Source organism: Aythya ferina, assembly GCF_964211825.1.
Source record: "Aythya ferina genome assembly, chromosome: 2".
Taxonomy (NCBI): Eukaryota; Metazoa; Chordata; class Aves; order Anseriformes; family Anatidae; genus Aythya; species Aythya ferina.
In genome coordinates, this window is record NC_140297.1 from 138443047 (window position 1) to 138464942 (window position 21896).

Consider the following 21896-nt stretch of genomic DNA (forward strand, 5'->3'; position numbering starts at 1 on the left):
CCTAATCTGTGAGATGTTTCCCCATTTAAGACAGAGTGAGCACTCAATAACAGGGAAAACTGGAGAAGCTAGCAAAAACCTCGAGACAGGTTAGCACTCTCTGTAAACTCTCTGTTTACTCTGTAAACGTGTCTCACTCCCCAGCATGCTCAGCCTTTTGCCCTTCATCTGTAAAGGAATTTTAACATATTAAGAGTGTATTGGGATATGTGATCTTCTAAAAAGCCAGTTGAGGCAGCAGTGAGCTGGGATTATATATCGGAAGCTACTTTTTTCCAGAACCTTGTGAATTTAGTACAGTAAATGAACACTTTCTAGTTTTACTTAGTTTGGATTTCACCATCTCAACAGACTCACACTCATATCATAGCTACAAATTCTAAATTTATTTTAAAAACAGCTTTTTTCTTTTTGAGCTTTAATTTTTCATTTTAAAAATCCCATAATTCAGTTAATTGATCTTAATGCTTGGAAAAAAACCAAAACCAAAACCAAAACCACTTACCTTAAGTCTATATCTGAATGTCTTTTTAAGTATAATTTTCAGGCAAAATTTAGGAAATAGAAGAGCAAATTAAGCTTACAATAGACAATTTTCTGCACCTTTCAATCTGTAATATACCTAACATTCAGATCATGACGAAAGTGTATGTGCAAATTTAATAAAAGATAATTTTTCCCCAAATGCCAAATCTGTGTGCATTTTGGTGAATTTGAAAGTAATTTCAGAGCAATATAAACAGTGGGGCAATGATTTGTTTCCCACTTTTTGAAGGCTACATATGATGCAATAATTGGATATGTGACAGTACGAGTAAGCAGGGTAACTCTAACAGAGAAACAGATTTGATTTGTATTGCTTGCTTTTGTTGGTGTAATTTTTAAAAGCCTGAAAAATATTAGAAAGTATGTAATTTTAGTCAGTATAGCAATGAGCTCAGCAAATTCCCAGTGAAACAGGACAAAATTTAATATCATTGCAGCAAAAGCACAAAAAGAAACCACCAGGAAACATTACAAATTAACTAGTCCATGTGTTAGCACCCAGAACAGGAGACAAGGAAGAAGCCCAACTAATTTTTCTTTCTTTCACAGCTTATGGTCAGCAACTCTCTCATGCTGTCAATCTCTTTTTGTCTATGGGGGATATAATCACAAAATAGTAGACTTCTTCTCACACATGGGTAGACTGATGGCTTCTGAGACCAACCGCTCGCATCCATGATGCTGTCTTGAAGGCACTGAAGCAGGAGAGGCAGGACTGTCCACCAGGACAGACACAGACAGCCCATCAAGTTAACCCCATTAAAGTATCCAACATTAGCTAAAGGATACAGAGAAAGTATAGAGGACTGGAAAGTTTTTTTTTTCCTGTGTAAAAACATAGTTCCTCACAGGTTGTCTCCCAGCCCTCCTTGTCAGCAACCTCAGATTACTACAGACAGCCTGGGCAAATCTACTTTAAAAAACCTCTGCTGACACTACTGCTCCTGGCTGCCTGATGTACCCAAGGTGGGAGACTACCTCGTCTACCTCTTGTGCTATTAGAAGCGTAACAGCTGTCAAACACCAATGTCATAGCAGGAGGCTTTGCAAAACTATGCTCAAAAGAAAAGGCTGCTTTAAATTTGTGAACAAAAGAGGTAGAATTGGACTAATTTGGCTGCATGGTTGATTCTTGTTTCATTTTATTGTTTTAAAGCTATTTAAAAGCCTAATTTCCTTGTTTTTCCCCTTCTGCACCTTCTGGTAGTGGGATAGTCACTTATTCATACTCTGTGTTTCCTCATCTTTCCTCATTTCTTATGAACTCTGTTTTTCCCTTCCGTGTTTCATTTACTCTGCCTCTGTTGCAGAAAATGGCAAATCATACATGTACATATCAGCAGCAACACTGAAGCTAGAAGCGCTCCTACAGTCTCTTTTATCAAGATAGAGTCCTGTGCAGACAGACACGTTTCTGGAGGACTGCCCTGAAGTCCTGTTATCTTCACGCTTCTGGCCAAATGTTACACAATCTTGTGCACACTTCCCCTCTCTCTAGTTTTAAATATATCAATTTTTAATGGAATCAGAATTACTCAAGCCATCCACTATATGAATGAAGATGCGTGTGTCACTAAATATGCATTTTTAGGTTGTACCTGACCTGTGTGTCTCACTGGGTTGCTGAAATACTGAATAAATCGGGCTAGTTCAGGCAGCTGCACTACGCTGACATTTCCAGCAGCTATGCTATGCCTTTGTTGCTTCAGTGGGCCCAAGTTAATTTCTCCACCTATTACCTGCAAATTCCCTGTGTCCCAAGCTCTCATGTCTTTGTTCTTCAGGGAACACTCTCCGGCTGCTTTCATTTCATGCCACCATCTCCTTTGAGTCAAAGACCAATTCCTGCATGATCCCAGTTTTTTGTGCTTTTCTCTTCTGTAGGAAATAAATTATTCAGGGCGTCAACATACTGGAACTGGAACTGAGATGGAGGTAGTTATAATGAAATGCTAATAACTGCCAGGAAAATTACAGAGCTGTTCAGAGCTGCTAGGTCTGCCAAGCAGCTGCCAGGAACACTACGTGTCTCCCCTACTCTTCTTCTAGTTTACTGATTTTCACCAAAATAGGGCGTTGTTCTTCAATTCCAAACTTTCAGAAAACATTCCAGCGTTGATTGGATGTGTCATTCAAAAGTAATCACATAATGGACAAAGGAACAGAGGAATGTTTTTCTGTTGAATATGAAGGCTTTTGATGCATGCTTAGGGTGTGCTTCAGCATTACACTTATCTGTTGGCACATCCCTCTGCTGTGTCAATGCAAGTCTACAGGGAGGTCGTGCAATGAATGAGGTTGCTTCCATTAACACACATCATTTCACTGAGCTGGCTCACAACACACACTCCCAAAAAGTTTTATCAGTAAATTCACCACTCCCACAACTCCAGCACAGGGACAGAAATGCGTAGCGGTTATGAAAAGGAACGCTTCAAGAATGTTAGCACTAGAGAAATTGCAAGCTGAGACCATATTTTTATTGAAACATCACCGATGTTGTTAAAGTATTTCTGACCTTCAGCTGCCTGCTAGCATCTCTTAGAGGTTGACATGTTACAGCTGCTGAAAATTGCCCAACACTTCTCTACCGTGAGCTGTGGAAGTGGTGACCATCATAGGAGTAAAAGCAGCCCAAACCGCTTCAGGTTTCTGGAGGGAAAACTGCCTTATGGGCTGTGACTTTTGAGCAAAGATGGCACAGCAAGTGAGGTGACTTTATCGAAAAACTGGATAGATCCATGATTAACTCAGCATGTGTAGGCAGGGTCGACAGCTAACTCATCACGAAGTGGCCTTGATTAGCTCCCACAGACTCCAACACAGGGACTGGTACCGCAGTCAGTGCTACTGGAGACCTCACTGTTTGGGCCCTGCTTTACATGAACCCACTCCCCACACTGCACATCATTGCAACTTTTTTGTTTGTTTGTTTGTTTGTTTTCCAGACATGGAAGTACACTGTGCAGGTTAAATACACAAAATTTGGTATTTCTACAAGGAATGTAAAACTCAGTGGGCATATCAGACTCTTCTTTAAAAATCTAAGTAGGAGATTTTTTATTTTTTTAACAGATTAGTCATCCACCCTGGAAGAAATCAGCCCCTGCTCTTTCCCACAGGGAGCCTATGGGGATCCCATTAATCCCCATTCCCAATTGGGGCTGTCCCAGAGGGTTTTCCTCTGCGAGCACGGCTCTGGGCACGCCGAAAGCCAATTTTCTCCTCACGTTCAGTGCTGAAACTTAGAGCCTAGGCAGAACACCACACGGAACAATAAAGGAAACACACATCTTTATTAACACAGGCTGCGAACCAGCTACACGCCTGCTGCCACCCCACAACACCGGGGCGGAACTCCTGGCAAAAACACCTCTCCCCCGCCTTCACGCCCAACTTCCGGCCTCGCCGCGGTGCTCCCCTTAAACCCTTCCGGCCCGGACGATAGAAGGGAGCGCACGGAGCGGGGAACCAGGAAGCGGCCGTGAGGCGGCCGCGCAGAGCGCAGGGCTCCCGCTGCCCGGCCGGCCCGGGGGGGGCACCGAGCCGCTGTGGGGCGGCCGCCCGGCCCCACACAGCCTCGGGCACGGCCGGCACGGGAGCTGCAGGGGGTGCCCCGGCTCGCTGGGGAGGGGTGCGTGTCCCTGGGGAAGCGCGAAGCTGCGGGGAGGGGGTGTGGGGTGGTGCTAGGGTAGCCCGGGGGCAGGGTGGGGGGCGTTGGGGTGAGGGGGGTTTGGGGTGTCGGGGGTTTCAGGGGGGTGTTCGGGCTCTGTGCGCGTTGGTTGGGGTGTGGGAGCGGTGAGGGGTTGGTCGGGGGTGTTTTAGTACGGGTGTTTGTTGGTTAGGGGTGTAGGGTTTGTATAGGTGTAGCTGTAGTTGTGGCTTGTGGAAGTTTTGTGTGGAAGCAGGGGAGGGTGCTTGAAATCCTCTCTCTTTCCCTCCCTTTCTGTTTTTTGGGTAGTGAACATCCTAGTTATTAGCTCCTTTATATATATATGTGTATATGTGTGTGTGTATATATATATATGTATATATACACACACATATATGTATATATATGTGTGTATATATATGTATTTATATATATGAGAGCTGGGAATTTGTAAACCCAAATAGATATGCTTTCATCTTGATACCTGTTTGATCTTTATGTGTAAGTATGCAGATGGTTGGAATTGTTTAGCCTGGAGAAGAGAAGGCTCCCAGGGAGACCTTACAGTGCCTAAAGTGGGCTACAGGAAAGCTGGGGAGGGACTCTGTGTCAGGGGGTGTAGGGATAGGGCAAGGGGGAATGGCTTTAAGCTAAAAGAGGGGAGATTTAGGTCAGATATTAGGAAGAAATTCTTCACTCAGAGGGTGGTGAGGCCCTGGCACAGGCTGCCCAGAGAAGCTGTGGATGCCCCATCCCTGAAGGTGCTCAAGGCCAGGCTGGATGGGGCTTTGGGCAACCTGGGCTGGTGGGAGGTGTCCCTGCTATGGCAGGGGGCTGGAAGTGGATTGTCTTTAAGGTCCCTTCCAGCCAAAACCATTCAGTGGTTCTCTGTCTGTATACATATCCTTTGCTTAGAATTTGAGGTAGATTTTCTTCCTGTGTCCAAGCAATGTGGTTGTCAATTTATTGGAAGTTATGCTGACAGATTTGTGAATAATATCTCATTGTCTTGTCTTTGTTCCTAGTGCCTGACACGTAACACAGAAATCTTCCAGAATGTTGGAGTCCTATGTAACTCCCATTTTGATGAGTTATGTGAATCGCTACATCAAGAACTTGAAGCCTTCAGATCTCCAGTTGTCACTCTGGGGTGGAGATGTTGTGCTTAGTAAACTTGAACTGAAGCTGGATGTACTTGAACAGGTATGTTCTGTTTACAGGAGCTGCATTATGTGTCTTTGATTTCAGGAAAATCAAAGGAGTTTACCAAATAGTTTACGTGGGTCTGCACAGGTAAATGTTCGTTTACTGCTTGTTTTTCTTCTTATGCAGATCTCTTTTTCCTGCATTTAGTTACTCTTGCATTAATTCTATGCTATTTGTTTAGTGGTGAATGGTAATTCCTTTCATGTTCTACAAGCTAAGGGGGCGTGAAGAGAGAGGTTCTTTGTGTGTGTGTTTATTCTTTCAGTGACCATTGTTTAACAACAGAAACATCTAACTAAATCACTTTGCCGGTCATATTTACCAATTGCATGTAGTAACTAGTTCAGAATGTCACAGAGTCAAGTAAGACCTCTTTAATTATGCAAACTAAACACAGATTTGTGCTCTCTGTATTGTTTTATGGCTACAGTTTTAATCATTCCAGTTGTATCTAAGCCTGAGTAATTGAGGGATGAATTTTGTCAGCTAGTTTACGTGGATTAAACCTGAGGCTCCATAATTTAGCATTAAAAAGAAAAGCTTCACCGAGTAAAACAATTGATGAAGAATTTGGAGCCTGTAGTTAAAATGAACCAGGTCAGTCTTTGCTGAGGAACTCCTTCCTTCTGTGCTTATCTGTGTTGACAGTTGATGTGTGTCAGACAGATAAAGCTGTTGTACATGGAGTAGCAAGTCTGAGCTAGAGCCCCGTGTCCAATTGTATTCCAAATGAAGGGGCTGAGAGATAAATAAAACAGTGGAAGCAAAAACTAATGGAAGATACAGATAATACAGCTATGGAAGAGAGGCAAAAGACAAGGACAGTGTCTTCTCTTTAAATAGAGTAAGATGAAGTATTTCTGATCCTCTTTCAGAACAGGATCAAGCCTTTCAAGAGGTTGTGTCAAATTGTCAGTGTTTCTGTAAAGACCCGGATTAATTTCCTTCCAATTAATCCTTCCAAGTATTTGGTGCCCTTTGTGTTTTCTGTCAAGGCAGATGCCTTTCAGTTCCTCATTTTATTGGTGCAGGTTGCCCATACAATTAGTGTGGATACTAGATGGCAGTTGGCATGATGTGTTCCTCCTGTGTATATTTAAAGCCTTTTTAATGTGCATGTTAGGGAATTGAAGGAGGATTGATCAGAAGGGAGTTCTGGAGGTTGTCTGATCCAACCTCCTGCTTGGAGCACTCAGAGCTGTTTACCAGCATTATGTGAGATCAGCTTTCTTCTGTTGAATCTTGGGTTCTCCAGTCTGGGTTGTGAAAACCTCCTTTGGGTAAACTCTCCCAGTGCTGTACTGCTGCTGTAGGGACAGAGTTTGTCCTCACAACAAACAGTGACTTGGGATGGACACATCAAGCCATGCATGTTACCTGGCATTACAGGAGTCTGCTGCCATCACTTCTATCGTTCACTTTCAAGTAGTTTCTCAGAAATGATCAAACCTTGGCCTCATCCTTGCCTGTATTAGCTTCAGCTGGGTCCATGAATACCCAGTGTGATCTGCTGCTGTCTTGGCTGTTGTAGAGGCAAGTGCTGCTTTATGCACCCATGCACAAATCTTATTGGCTTTGGGGATGTGAATGTATAATAAATACAAAGTGTAGCTCAGTTTTTTTTTTTTTTAATATTTAGCATATTTAGGCATATTTAGCATATTTAGGATGTCCTTTTTCTCATTTTTAGTTCTTTCTCTTTTTTTTCCCCTTATTTTTTCCCTTTTTTTTTTTTTTTTTTTGGAAGGGATTCTGCTTGATTCCTGCTCAACAAAACTTTTCTTTTTTTGAGTATGTAATAATGCAACATCCCTAAGCCTTTGCAGCTGGCAGGAAATTCCCGTAAAAAGCTGCAATCATGAGAAGTTACCTGTATTTGTTAATTTACTTGGGAACATTGAACGTTGTTAGAGGATTCCAGCTTCTCAAGACCACTTTTGTGATATAGCTGTTGATGTAGATTTATCAGACCCAAAGAGAGAACATTTCAGTACCTGAAAAAAATATATTTTTGATATATACGCGTATATTTTATATGCAGTCATGAAACTAAATTGAATATAACTTCTCGGAGTAACTTTACAATAACTTCTAGGGTCTGTTTCTCCCCTGCCTGATTTGCCACCAGGCAGTATTTTTGACAATACCAGTTTTGTAGTGAAAGCTGAGCACTCAGGCTCAACCTTCTAGCTACAATGTGGCTTTCAGACATAATTATGACATTCTTTGAATCCTCAGTTATTTTCATGATAATTATCTTTAGTTGAAGATTAAAGCTAATAAAATTAGCATCTCTGAAGATATTTTTGAGATTAACAGTACAAAGTTACTGTAATTGCCAGATACATGTTAATAGCTTGATAATTCTTTAGTGATGGAAAGGTTCTTCAAACATTTTAGCTAGCTCACATATTCTGTCTGTTATCTTGGTGGAAGTGTTTTTGAAAGTTAATTAAAAATGTAATCAGCATGTGACTGTAGGGTCTTTAAACCCTTGGTTACAGTAGTAACTGTCAGTACATTTTGGGTCATGTATGTTGTTTCACTATGCTGTGTTTTGCTCTTGTAAATTAATAAGGAGCAGAGCAAAATATGGTTTGTGTTAAGACTTCATTAAGATTGTGTTTCAGGTGTCAATGCAGATTCAAATTGTGTTGCAGGGATAGCATGTGTGATTAAACACGCACACAGTAGAAAACCCAGCAAACCTCACTATAGTGTTACACTTCTATGATGACGGAATGTTTTCATCTGAAAGTGTTCAGAAATAGCAAAGATGAATATGAAAAATGATAATGTACTTAAAATAACTTCAAGGAAATAAGGGTGTAAAAATATCTTAAGTGCCTGAGCAATGTGCCACTGTGTTACTTGTGAAGCACCATGTGAAGAAGAGGTATTTGAACACTGACACTCAGGAACAGTACTTAGACCCCAAAGTTATGAAGAGTCCTGTATTTTAGAGCAAGGGGAATTAATATCATCTGGTCTGCAGTCTTGCGTGATGTCAGCCAGTTATTTACATGTCAAGCCCATGAGTTTGTTTTCAGCCATGTCATAACTTTTGAAAGATTTATATGATGTAAATGTAAAATGTGAAAGGTAGGGCCTAATCTGTCATAAGTACAAATAATACATTCAGAATTTCATGCTGTACTTAATGAAAGGGGAAAGGTTGCACAGGAAAGGAAGAGAAATAAAACCAGTCTTTGTTATGTTGGATTATAAACAAGTTACTAAATTTGGCACACATTTGTTTTGTATTGTCTACCGAAGTAACACAACAAAGATTTCTCTGCATTGCTCTAAGGAAACTTGCTTGTGCAATTAGGATAATGTCAGACACTGTTTGTATCAAAATTCCTTTGAAACAAAGGAACTATGTTTTGTAAATACGCAGAAGTTCTGTGTCGCTATGCATTTTGGCTGCATTGCTTCAGTTTGAAAGAATTCCGACTTCCATTCATTTTTTTCAATACCATGCAGTTAGCTAGAAAAAAAAAAAAAGGGAATATGTTAAATCCATCCAGAAGAAGATGTGTTGTAGAATGGGCTTTGAAGTAAATTCATAACTTCCATGTGTGAAAACAAATCAGGATCTAAAAAGACATTGTAGTACCGAGGTACATATAAAATTATGCATCTGTGAGTGAGGAAAGGGAATTTATTTCTATTATCATAAATAGTAATAGTTTGCTGTTTGAGTCATGAAAGCATTGTTCCTTAAGTTGCAGCATGTTTTTTAGATTGCATATTTTTTCTGATCATTTATTTCTCTGGACTCCCACAAAGCTGCAGGACAGAAGATACCTTTTCATTTTTGATATTATCTGTGCAGCGATGTTTGTAGCTAAACTGCCCTGTACTTGGTTTTCAGTAGCTCAACTGCAACTGTCTGGATTCACATTTTATTTGTGTTGATTTTCTGCCTAAGGAGAGAGGCTTTTAGCTAAAATCTTCCAGTGTATTTGTGAAAGAGATGAAGAAACGCGTTGTGAAATCAAATTAACGATTCTTCAACTAGTTTCAAGAGGAGGTCTGTAACTCATGTTTTGTAATGAGGACTTGAAATTGAGATCTTGTGTAGGCGTAGTCAAGGTGGCAGCCAAGAGTCCATGACAGGGTATGTGTTCTTCCCTAACCTTTAAATTTATTATAACACTAGAATGAGAGTACAAACTGTACTTACATAAAATAAAGGGACCAAATAAGCATGTATCTAACAAAAACTCATTAGTATTTCTTATTAAAACTCTTCGTTGTTAGCACCTCATGGCTTTCGTATAGACTTTGTTTTCGTCTGTGTCCAATCTTAAGAGCTGAGCTCTTACAACTCAAAATAGTAACATATTTTGGAAAAAGTCAGTGCTTTGTCAATGTTTAATTCCAAAGTTGTTCTCAGAATAATTCAGTTTGGGTATCAATTTAAGTACTTTCACCTGGTTCATTTCTACTTATCTCTGGAATAGTGACACATTTTGTGGTAGCTCCATGGAAGAGGTGGTTTAAACCTTTTATTATCAAGGACGTAGTAATCCAGATGAGTCTTTAAAACAGACTAATTGTAATGTGTGAGCAATTATTGGGCCAGCTGCCAAATTCAGTGGCACACTGCTAATTTGGGGAGGGAGAAGAACCTTTGACTTAGGTCTTGCGCTAGATCCTTAAAATAATAAGGTTCAAGTTACAAGTAATAAATTACAAGTGTGTCTTGAATTTTGATATATTTCAGTAGTTAATTGATCGCCCTTTTTCTTTTGTTGTTAGGAGCTGAAGCTACCATTTACTTTTCTAAGTGGGCATATTCATGAACTTCGGATTCATGTGCCATGGACAAAATTAGGATCGGAACCAGTTGTCATCACTATCAATACAATGGAATGTATCTTGAAATTGAAGGATGGGGCTCAGGTAAGAAATGTTTTTCTAACATTTAGAGGTTGGCTTCTATAGGTCGCTTTCTTTTAAGCCATCTGAGGAATCAGGCAAGTGAAGCTGTAGTCCTTGTTATCTTCTCAGAGGCTAATATTGTTATTCCCATCGTGATTAGTATCTTACTTGATATGCATTTTTAATGCTGTATTAGCTGTAACAGTATTCTTTCAGGTATAAACCCGTGTTAAGAGTGCTCTGCCATGATTTTCATTTTGCTTGACAACAAATGGGTTGTGAGAGCAATATAGCATCCCTTCCAGGAAACAGTGATGGTTGCTTGAGAACGCAACGTGTGGCACCACTGGACATGAGGCATTTCTCAAAAGATGAGTTAGTGTTGAAGGAATGCTTTAAAGATTTGGGAGGGTAACTCTTTTACCTTTTGACATTGTATTAATTAATATAATGTGCTTGGAATGATTACGTGTAAGGGTGTTAAAGGGCTTTTTGTTTAGCTGCTTGTAATAATTTGTCCATTAGACTGCTTCATATGCTTAGAAAAGATTTTCTTCTGACATGGCAAAGCTCAAACATGCAGTGGCTCAATCTTGTTGTATTTGTGACTTTGTCAACAAAAGGTACTTGGGTATGTTAACGTTTGAACTTGTCTTTTTAGTAAGTGTTGCACTTTAACTCTAGGGAACCCTTAAGTGTTTTTTGTTTGTAAGCCTTGTTCACATTTTAATTTCAACATGTTTCTCTGCTTGTATTAAGTATCCTGTAAAAGAAACTTGCAATTTGTGCAAAGCTCTCAGGTATTTGGTAAGAAGCTTAATGAGCTATATTAACATTTAACATCAAAAATTAGATATTAGCCAGCAAGAACATAGCAGTACGCTTTTCTATTATGTTTGATATTTCCTGTAATTTTTTTTCCACAGTTCCAGAGGTAAAATGCTTTTGTTGCTGGAGTAGAAATCTCTAGCCCTAGGTATGCCACCAGCAAAGCATATACTTATGTCCTGTAGTTATACTTGATCTGTGTTGCATGCATGCACATACACAGGTACGCACACCAACACCTAAATGCTAAGTACTTTTCCAATGTTACGGTAAGATTTTGAGGCCAGATGTTCTTTGAGAAATGTGTTTGAGAAGCAGCAAATTAAAATTAATTATAGAAGCTGCAGAAAAAGATCTGTAACCCATGACTTTGTGCAATCCAGAACTAATATTTGATATTGGACCATGCAGATGGCTACTGCTGGAATGATCAGATTTCCGGTTTGCGTGGTATTTGAAACTTAAATTTTGTGGTGCATACAGCAAAAGGTCAAATGTCACGAATGTAAGGCGCTCTCAAAACAAGTATTTGTTACAGATGTTTAAGATTCAGGGGCAAGAAAGGATTTTTCAAAATTGCAACTGACATTTGGACAAATTATTCAGTGGTACGTACACTCAGGAGAGTAAAATTTGGATCTGTGCCATAGCAGGATTATCTTTGACTAATAAGAATGTAAATGAAAATACTTCTATGCTGTTTTCTGAGGATATGGTTTAAGAAGTTGACAGCTTGAATTTTATTTCTTAAATTACTGTTCTAAAAAGAAAATATTTTGACAAATTCTTGTGTTGTAAATTCCAGTATGACTGTGCAGTTGGCTAAGGCCAGTTGTCATAAAAATGTTTGTAATTAGTACATGGAAAAAAAAAATTGGATGAAATAGAATATTTCTGTGGAAGATGGAAGCAAAATAACTTTTGGAGAATTTAGCTGAAGCTAGAACCGTTCTGCCCAGAGCTTCATGTCAGAAAATAGCACAAATAGCAAGAAAGTTCAGTTCTCAATAGTTTATTGGCTTAGTTCTGCATCTCCTTCCTCAGGCAAAACCTTTAATGTGCACAAGTATAAATTCACCTGAGCAAAAAATCCTGTTTCAGACTCTAGCATAACGTATACCCTCCTTTGGAAAGGGGCTATTTCGAAGAGTGTTTGTTTTGAAGAGGTATGGGGATTATAGTTCACAGCATTGTTTGACATTACTGTGCCTTGAACCTTATAGGTTTTGGTGGACAAAGAAAATCTTTCCCTTTGTGTCTTTTTGGGTAGTGCTAGTCTCTTGGAAATGCTTCTCTATGTTTGTGCTTTAGTTTCACTGATGCCATGTCGTTGTTGGTTCAGTTTCATTGTTCAGTTTTCTTTTTTATTGTTTGGTTTTGATACTATTGCAGTGTCTCCTTTATTTAGGTAAGTTTGGAGTAGGCAGTAAGATGGACAATATTGGCTCAACTTCTAGTTTCATGGTAATATTCTAAGCAGAGCTGTTGTGCAAGTGGTCTATAAAGCCCACAGTGTGGAATTAGTGATGCTTTTAGCAAATTTGAAAATTGGAAAATCCTTGAAGGTCACTGCTTTTCCCACCCTTTCTGTGTTTTCTTTCCTTCTTTGCTGGTAATACTCCCACTTTCATAACTGGTGGAAGTGTTAAATAAATATGGCTGCTTTATAAGAAGATAAAACCTAAGTGCATCAGGGACAGAACTTTGCAGTGAATAAGGTATTTGGTTGAACATCCTCTTTTGGTTATAAATTTGGTTAACGTTAGTGCGGTCCAAATTTGGTGTGTGGCATTTTGCATTATGTTTTGATGTCTGCCAGCTTTGTGCGACTGTGCTTGTTTTATTGCTTCTGAGAGTATTCTTCTGCAGCACTGAGCTTTAAGCATGACCATTTACATCACCAAATTCCTGAGAAGTGTTGGTAAGTACGATTGAGGTGTGTTCCTCCAGACCTAAATGCAGTTCTGACCTTGTACTCTGACTTGCATTCACTTAGTTATGGTAATTACTTCTATGAGAGAGTTCCTTGTGACTGTTAGGTATTGTTTCAGAGGGTAGTTGAAGTTCCTGTATTATATTGTTGTAATTATTTGCATGCCAGAACTTTATCTAGAATTGAAATCCCCTTGCCAAACCTCAGTTGGGTCAGTTCCCTACAGTAGAGTTTCAGTTGCCTTTTTTGTCCTGTTGGACTTCCTAATGCTTTACTTCTCCTACTCTTCCTACCCATTTTTTTTTTTTTAATTGAAATCTGTTTGGAATTCTTTGCTCATTCCTCTCCTGTGCCACAATAACTCTGTGCCCAAACCAGAGGCTTTAGATTCAGTCTGTGCTAATTGGAAAGGGTAAGTCTGCATCTGTCTCCTTCACCTTAACAGCATTGTAGCTAACCACAAGACTAATCGTTCTGTTCAACCTTGAATTTTGTGGTTTTTAGTCTCGGAAATGATGCAGATGGCAAGGAGATTCAAGGAGAAATGTATTATCTGTGTTACTGCTTCGCTTTGGAATTCTTGTCTTTAATCAGGACACAGTGCATCAGGGAGCAGTCAGTGTGTATGATGAAAAATGTCTCTGCCCCAAGGTCCTCTGTGAAGCTCGGAGTTGGACTTAATAATCCTTGTGGGTGCCTTCAACTCAGGATCTTGTATGATTCTGCAACAAATTACCAGGTTGGGAAGACAATTGGATACAGACACTCACATGGGCACAGGAAAACTAAGTAGTTGTTTGGATCAGCATATAGACAATTAACCACTTGTTCCTTTCATAAGGCGTTACGAAGAAGGTTTTGAGGGAATCTAATAACTTTGTGAAAACTGGAGAAACAGCTTGCAAGCGTGGCTGTCAGAAGAGCAGACACATTCTTATCTGAAAATCAGCAGAGACTGTCATCGAGGAATGCTGAAAGCAGAAATCGATCTTGACTCGGAAATGATTGAGATGGTAGATAGGGTGTGCAAAAAGGTTATGAAGGACTTTGAAAGGGAAGACAGAAAGCTTGTATTTGATGATGAGGTTATAGTTATAACGTGTTTGCTTAGGTGGTAAAGCTAGCTCTAGCTCCTTAATGGTGGTTTGTTATTTTTTTCCCCTTCTCACCTTGCTTGTAGTAGTTCAATTGAATGCGATTGTATGGACAACCAGTGTTTTCTTCTGTTGGAGTGTATGTGTATGCTGTTCAGTGGCAGTAAAAATATGGTAAGACTTTAAATCAGAGGACTGATAGTCCTTTAGTGGTTCACCTTTCTGCTCGTCTTTTGCTTATGTATGAGCTCAATCCAAGTCTTTATCGAAATATTTTCATTTGGTACTTGCTCATTTTCATAGTGATGTCTCTTTAGAGCAGTAAATGTGATAGTGAAGTTTCACATTTGCATGCAAAGTGTAAGGTCAAGAGCACATCAAGGCTGCCCTGCAGGATGCAAACTATGTTGTCAGCTAGTGTTGCTTGAACCATAATTTCACATTAATAACAGATGTGAAATTCAGTGTCAATTCATGCTGCTTTTATTTGTGATTTAATAGCTTAATATAACAAGGAGGATTTTGTCTGTTTCTCTGTGTGCACAAACAAATAAGTATATGGAAGTAAAAAGTGATTTTTTTTATATTGCTTTTAATTAACAAAAGTTTCCTTTGTGTAGACCAGACTTAAAAAAAAAAAAAAAAAAGACAATTTTCCTCTGCCTTTGTGGTTCAAGGCAGGAATTGAGACCCACTTAAACCAAAAAGAAATCTTTATTTCCATTTAACTTCTGTCCTTTCTGATGATTGATTTTTCTTTCTGAAACAGGGTTTCACATTTTCTTTCTGAAACAGGGTTTAACATTTTCTTACTGATTCAGAATATCTACCACATGCTGACCTATTTGTGAAACCTGTGTGTATGTACATTGTTAAAATAGACGTTTTAGTTTCAATTTCTGGAGAAAGTCTTCAATGCTGGTATTTGATGTAGAATTTAAGGCCTCATAGACATCACCTAACTGAGATGCAAACACCAGTTTGCAATGCCAGGTGCACAAAATAAGAGTGAAATCACTGCCTCAAAGAGCAGTTCTTGGCTTCTGTTGGCTTGCTGTTGATGGACTCCGTAAACAGCTGTTTTCTCTCTTGTTCACTGTCCTTATGGACTCTAAAATACCCCTGTGAAAAACTTAAGAAGGACTGTTGTGAATTTGAATGCAGGTCTACCTTTTTTTTTTCTGGCACAAAAGAGAAAAGATGCCTTCTTAGATCTGCTAGTTAGAGGGTGGATGGCTTTTTTTCCCCCCAAATGTGCATTACTCTAATATTACTCTAATTTTTCTCACCTTTCTTAGTATCCTCCCAGCATTATCTTGCTTCTTGCATCTTTTCATCATCATCCTCCCATCTTCATAATTTTGTTCAGGTGACTGATTTGGGGATTGTCTTTCCAGCATAGAGGGTCCAAACTTAAATTGTTGAGGAATGAGAGCCTTATAGGTCTTTGTAAGTGTAAAGACAACCCTTATAACCTTTATGTGATGTGTTGGAAGGAATAGTCTCTTTCCTGAGCTTCAACTTTGTCCAGACACCTGGAGAAGCTCATGTTTACTAGCCCTGGTCTTCAGTGGGGCTTTCAAACAATATTTGTGCTGGCTGGATAATACGGCAGGGCACAAGCAATCTAGGATATTTCTGAAGAGCGCTGATAATCGCCTCCAGAGAGAAGTAATAGAGCCCCTAACACAAAAGTGTTCCGATAGACCTTTTACAAGAAAGGAAAAATTAGTCAAGGACGTGAAGACTGGGGGCAGTCTTGGCTGCAGTGACCATGAAGTGGTGAGTTTTGTGCACCTGAGAGAAGAGAGCAGGGCAGAAAGCACAGCTGCAACCCTGAACTTACAGAGAGCAGGCTTTAACCTGTTGGGATTTGCATGGAAGAATCCCCTGGGATACAGATCTGGAGAGAAGAGTTGTTGGTATTCAAGGATACCTCCTTACTCTGATGTAAAAATGGATGTGTACAAGAGGTGAAAGCAGGTACAGGTGACCTGGGAGGACTGTACAGATGTTGTCTAATCATGCAGGGATGGGGTTAGGAAAGGTAAGGCCAGCTTGGGGTTGATTCTGGCAGGGGACGTGAAGTGCAACAGAAAAGGATTCCACAAGTACATAAACTGCAGAAGGAAAACAAGGGAAAATGTGGGCACCCTGCTGGGTGGGACAGAGGCCCTGGTGACAAAAGACATTAAAAAAAAAAAAAAAAAAGCTGAAATACTCGATGTCTTCGTGACCTCAGTATTTACTTGTAAGACTGGCCTTCAGGAACCCAAGGCCATTGAGACCAGAGAGGAAAAGTACTTCCTCAGTGGAGGAGGATCAGGTTAGGGAACACTTAAACAAACTGGACATAATGGGACTTCATGAACATTCATGAGATGCACCCACTAGTGCTGGGGATGCTGGCTGATGCCATTGTAAGGCTGCTCTTGATTATCTTTGAAAGATCGCAGTGATTGTGGTGACTGAGAGGTTCCTGAAGGACAAGAAGGAGAACCTGGGACAATACAGGCCAGTCAGCCTCCCCTCAGCTCCTGGGAAGGTGACAGAGCAATTGAACTCAGAAACCATTTCTGGGCATGTGAAGGACCAGAAGGTGACTAGGAGTCATTACCATGGATTTACAAAGGCAAAATGGTGCTTAACCAAATGGGTTGTTTCCTACAACAAAACACATCAGCCCATACACTCTGACCCACCTGAAGAACGCTGCAACTGGCTGAAAGAAGAATAAAGCACCTACCCCAAAGAGCAGCTCAGGCAGAAAGAGCTCTGATGGGACACCTGTGGCTTATATACCATTAGGCCCACCTGGCACCCAACCAATCACCTGGGAAAGGGGCAAAAAAGAAATCAAGCAGGATGAGCAGCAGCTGTGTTCTTGTTTTATCTGGCCTAGCTCAACAGTATATAAAGCACAGGAGAGAAGTGGGCTGTTTCTAGAAGCAACAACTCCTGTGCTTTTACTTCAGCTTTGAATGTGGAAAGGACAATATGACCAAGTAAGTAGCTGAAACTCTTTCAACTGGAATTAGCTTAAACTTTTCTTCACACTTCCTTTGCACTCATGGTGGATGAAGACATCTCTGTATTAATTCTTAGATTTATAGCTGCTGTTAGTAACGTTAACCATGATTTCCTTTTGGATCTGAACACTCTTGTATGGCAGTAAAAGGATTGCTTAACATTGGCTGTCCATATTTTTCTTTTGGTGGCCCTTAAGTTTATCGTTTATCACTTCTAGAGAACTTCCATGTGGATAATGACCAGGCAAGATTATGACTGGTCTTAATTTCATTTAAGTACTATGAAAACCAGGAAAAATTACGGGAAAACCTTACTGAGAAAGTTTAATACCAGCAAGCCAATGTAAGTGGTGAAAGTTTTAAATACATTCACTTCCAGTGGGATTTGTGGAATAAAGGGAAAGATACAGGGATAAGAAAATGAAACTTCCCTGAACATGGAGAATTTTTGTTTTTCCCAGCTGGGAAAAACAACATCAGCATAAAGTTCTCACTTCCCCGTGGCCTATTTGATTTGTAATCAGGTTATTTTAATTTGTACTGCCTTATACAACATGTGAAACTGAGCACATGGTTGCTGTTAAGGAGATTAATATAGATCTAAAGATATATATCTGTGCCTTCTTTTTGACTGTGTCAGAGTAAATTAATCAAAAGCGAGTTTTCAAGTGGGTGGCTGAAGAGGGGATACTGAACAGCTTTGCTTAAACCTGGATTAATATTCATATGTTCTAGCTGAGCAAGCAAGAGTGACCATGTAATTTACCTAGTTTTTTCCCCACTAATCGCTTTCATATGAAAACCCTTTAAAAATAAGGTATCGTTTTAAGTTGCAGTAATTCTGTTTACAAATGAAGAAATTGCCTCTGCTTTGAATTTGTTTGGAGATGCCTGTGGGCACGTTTCTTAAGACTCTAGCTTAGTCTGGATGAGCGAGCTTTGCTTTTAGGTGTTCTTGCTAAACAGCAAGACTTCTGATAGCAAGCACTCCTGGTGGCTTTCCTGAGCACATCTGGGTGACATCTTCAGCAGCAGTGCTGTAACTAGTTTGTGAGAATACCACAGGGACAAGGCATAATAAATGTGTATTTTGAGAGTACATGTGACTGTTTATGTTAGAAGGATCTAAGTAGGAGGATGCTTTTCTAAGCAGGCCAACACTGGACAACAGGACAGTGAGTATGTGAGCGCTCAGTGAAACCAACCCTTGTGCTGCTTGTAATGTTTTGCAGTGTTATCGTGACAGTACAGATGGACGTGGAAGATGTAAACAAGACACGTCATAAAGCAGTCAAACTTATTTTGGGCTCTATTCTTAGGAAAGAGCTCAGGCTTTGAATACAGTTAATTTCAAGAGGAATATTGTCAAAATCATCCTGGTCGTTATTACGGAATGTATTGAGATTGTCTAACACCAATATTTTATATATACATATACATATATAATATTTGATAGATGCACTTTGTGAAATTTCAATGTAATGAAGACAAGACAAAGCAAAGCCGTGGCTCTGTTTTAGTGTATGCATTGAAGACAAGGAAGCTGCCAGGAGCTTAGCATGTAGTTAATTTTCCTTTTAGTGACCATAGCAGCTGTGGTAATAGCATTTACTAAGTAGTACATGTTGCCTTTTTTTTTTTTTTTAGCTTGCCTATTGTCTTCTGAACAAGAACTTTTTATCTCCTTGTATTGTAGATCAGATCAAGTTTGTAGTTCTTGAAGAAATTTGGCTGTCCAGACTTAGTGTGCCCTCATTGTGCAGTGATCTCAGAATTATGAGCTGGGTCCCTTTGGGTTGCAACCAAAAGGAAATTTGACTCCAGGATCACTTCATCTGCTGCTGATCATCTGATGGAGAACTGTTGGGTTGTTAATAGAGTCAGTTCTCTGAAGTTGCTTTGGCTTTCTAGGTTTGGAAAGTCTTATGTCTTATCCACATTTAATGCCTACTTCACTGCTTTTCATGGTTAGCATGTCTGTGACACTCACTTAATGAAGTGTCTAATTATGAACATGACAGAAGCACTTTTTTTTCCCCCCTTCCTTTGTAAAAGCACCTTCCTCTACTGTTTTGTGAGACTGGTAAATTTTGCTTTGCTTCATACCTAAGGGTTCAGAAAAAGTTTAAGTGCCAGGGAAGCAGAATATAAGCTTTCAGAATGACAGCTTTTTATCACTCCATTTGTTTTTAAAATAGCTGAAGTAGCAAACACTCCACAAACAGTCTGAAATTGCTCTCTCATAATGCAATATTTCTCAGGCTATGAGAAAAAGGAAATCTGTCTGGTAGTCAGGCAGGTCGAGTAATGCTACAGACAAATACCTGTACTTCTCATCTAGCCATTTGGCATGGACAGGAGACAGCAAATTGCTACTGCTGTCCTACTTAGCGCAGTGTCTCAAACTCTGTATAAATAGCAGATCATTCTGCTGTGAAGGTATCTGTGAAGAAGAAACCTTCAAGGTAAAATTGAAGAACTGTAGATGTATGAAGATCGCAGTGACTTAGAAAGAAGGTAATGGGCACAACTAAGTGGTTCAGTTGCACTTTGGATTTTCATCATTAATTTTCTTTCTTAGGCATGAGTTAGTGTAGTTGATATTATATCCTTTATGCAGATAAAGCTTAAGGCATGGTCTCATTATCATGAATAGCTATCTGCTGCTGTTGCTGCTGCTGTTTGTTTTCTGCTGCTGTGTACTGTAGGAACCTAAAGCAAGAATTTTCTTCGTTTCAATTCTCAGAAGACCAGTCCTAATATTCCTGTTGTCTTGTTCCTTCTGCTTCCCTGGACTACCTCTTTCTAAACAGGTGGTTTGCTTCAGTTTGTAAAAAATGATTTGAGAGACGATCATTGTAGCACAGTACTGGTAACAGTAAAGCTGATTTATTGCCTTGTAGCTGCTATGCTGATGGAGGACTGATTTTAAAAACAACTTTCTTCCAGTGTAGTGATGCTGGCCAGTCATCAGGGTTTTGATGAGGCTTAAGACCTCAGGTCCCCTAACCACCTTGGCATAATTCATGTGCTTCATACCTTTTACTATGCTCATAGTTGATTTGTCTTAAGGATATGAACTGGGCTTCTTGTGGCCTTTCTTCTTTTTAATTTAGATATTTAGAATTTAAGATTTGGTTTATGTTATTTTGGTATATTGGCTTAGACTGATTAATTGACTTCTAAGATATGTTGTATATTTTGTGGTGGTAGATGTATTGCTTCCTCTTCGGCAAGCCTACTTTATTTTTTCCCCAAATGTCTTGCCATTGTTCTCCAAAAAACCCCAGCAGTTCAATTGTCCTTTAAATTCCAGGACAGAAATGTACTTATGCATAGATACGGATTGTACACATTTAATGTTTTAATGCTTTAATACATGTAAGTGCATTTGAACGTATGAACTTTCCTATGCTTGGTGGCTGAGGTTTTTGTTTTTTATTTTCTATTATGTATGATAAGTTAGCTGGGAGCCCTGGTCAGGAAGGTTAACTATCACTGTTGATGGAAAATAATTATTTTTACTTGCTGAAAATTGAAATGTGAGGAGCTTCTTGCATATGGGCTACCACAAAAATAAGATCTCTGTAGGTAGAAATCAATCTGTAAGTCTTTCCTTGGAACAGGAGTGTATTAGGAGTAGAGTTGTGCTGATGTAGAAGCTTCAAACTATACTGTGAGTATGTCTTGGCTGAAGCATTTTTCCATTTCAGAGTTGAGGAAAGATGCATATTGCTGATAATATTGTATTGTTTGCAAGTGGGTTACAAGTAATAGCAATTTTTACACAGTTCTTTCATATCCATCTCCATGCCCTCCTCTTTTATTTTTGCTTCCACCACATTCTCTAAAATTGATCCTAGCATTTGTCTGTAACTTGCCAGTGGCAAGTTCTGTTCCATGTAAATAAATACAGGACAGCAACAACCAGTACAAGTGCTTGACCACAAATACACACATTTCTCATTAGTCATGCATATGAAAACTTACAAACCTATGTCAAATGCCAATGTTAACAACAATATTATTTATTTTAACCAAAAGCAGGTGCTTTGCTTTTCTCTGTGTGATCATGTTTTTGTGCTCATCTCTGTATGTAAATTCTCCTGCAATACAATCTCACTTTACTGCTGTTTCTCTTAGTGCAGATGTTACGTGTCAAAGAAATCTATCTCATTTTTGTTGTAGTTATTCCCACTTCACCTGGGAAGTAGTTCACAAGTTGACAGTCTGATGGTGTTGCCCGCATGGAGGGTGAGAATGGTATTGTTTTGATTTCAGAGGAAGTTGGTATAGTGCTGCTTTTACTCATTTGAAACTGCACTTCTCTATTTCCTACTTGGTTGCTTTAGATTTCCTTGCTCATTCATGTTACTTGGGAAGTAAGGAAGCAGCAGACCTGCTTATCTGTTGTAATGCCTTGATGTAGAAAGCTAGTCCTGTATACATACATAGATAAATATGTTTTACACACATGTATTTATGGTAGCTTTCCACCTGACTAGTTTTCATTATTGCATGATGTTTAGGAGGAACAACTGGGACAAGAAATGTAAATAGAACATACTACATAGGTTAACAGTTGCTCTATAAATTTATAATCCTACTGTTATTCCACGCTTTAAGAAGGTGATGATAGCAACAAAGGACCAGTTTCTGACTGTTCCATGGGCAGGCACTGTCATGTATGTCCACCTGAATGGTCATCAACATATATT

At 39.5% G+C, this 21896-nt stretch overlaps 1 protein-coding gene and 1 long non-coding RNA gene across 10 annotated transcripts in view; one reads left to right on the top strand and one right to left on the bottom strand.

Annotated features, from left to right (window-relative positions):
* Positions 1 to 945: 945 nt before the first annotated feature.
* On the bottom strand, positions 946 to 3918 carry LOC311432237. Its single transcript, XR_014689910.1, has 2 exons — positions 3065 to 3918; positions 946 to 2424 (listed from the first exon to the last, which is right to left on the bottom strand). It is a non-coding gene; the product is annotated as an uncharacterized lncRNA (long non-coding RNA).
* A 114-nt stretch (positions 3919 to 4032) lies between these two features.
* The window catches only part of VPS13B (vacuolar protein sorting 13 homolog B), a 459486-nt gene continuing 441622 nt past the window's right edge, over positions 4033 to 21896 (top strand). For 7 of the 9 annotated variants that reach the window (XM_084510475.1, XM_084510471.1, XM_084510472.1 and 4 more), the window contains exons 1-3: positions 4033 to 4180; positions 5224 to 5401; positions 10172 to 10315. In XM_084510475.1, coding sequence (XP_084366601.1) covers positions 5255 to 5401; positions 10172 to 10315 — 291 coding nt within the window. In that variant the 5' untranslated portion in view covers positions 4033 to 4180; positions 5224 to 5254. Of the gene's footprint in view, positions 4181 to 5223; positions 5402 to 10171; positions 10316 to 17023; positions 17155 to 21896 lie in introns of those variants that run through there. The other 2 variants (XM_084510477.1, XM_084510478.1) reach the window with 2 other exon arrangements.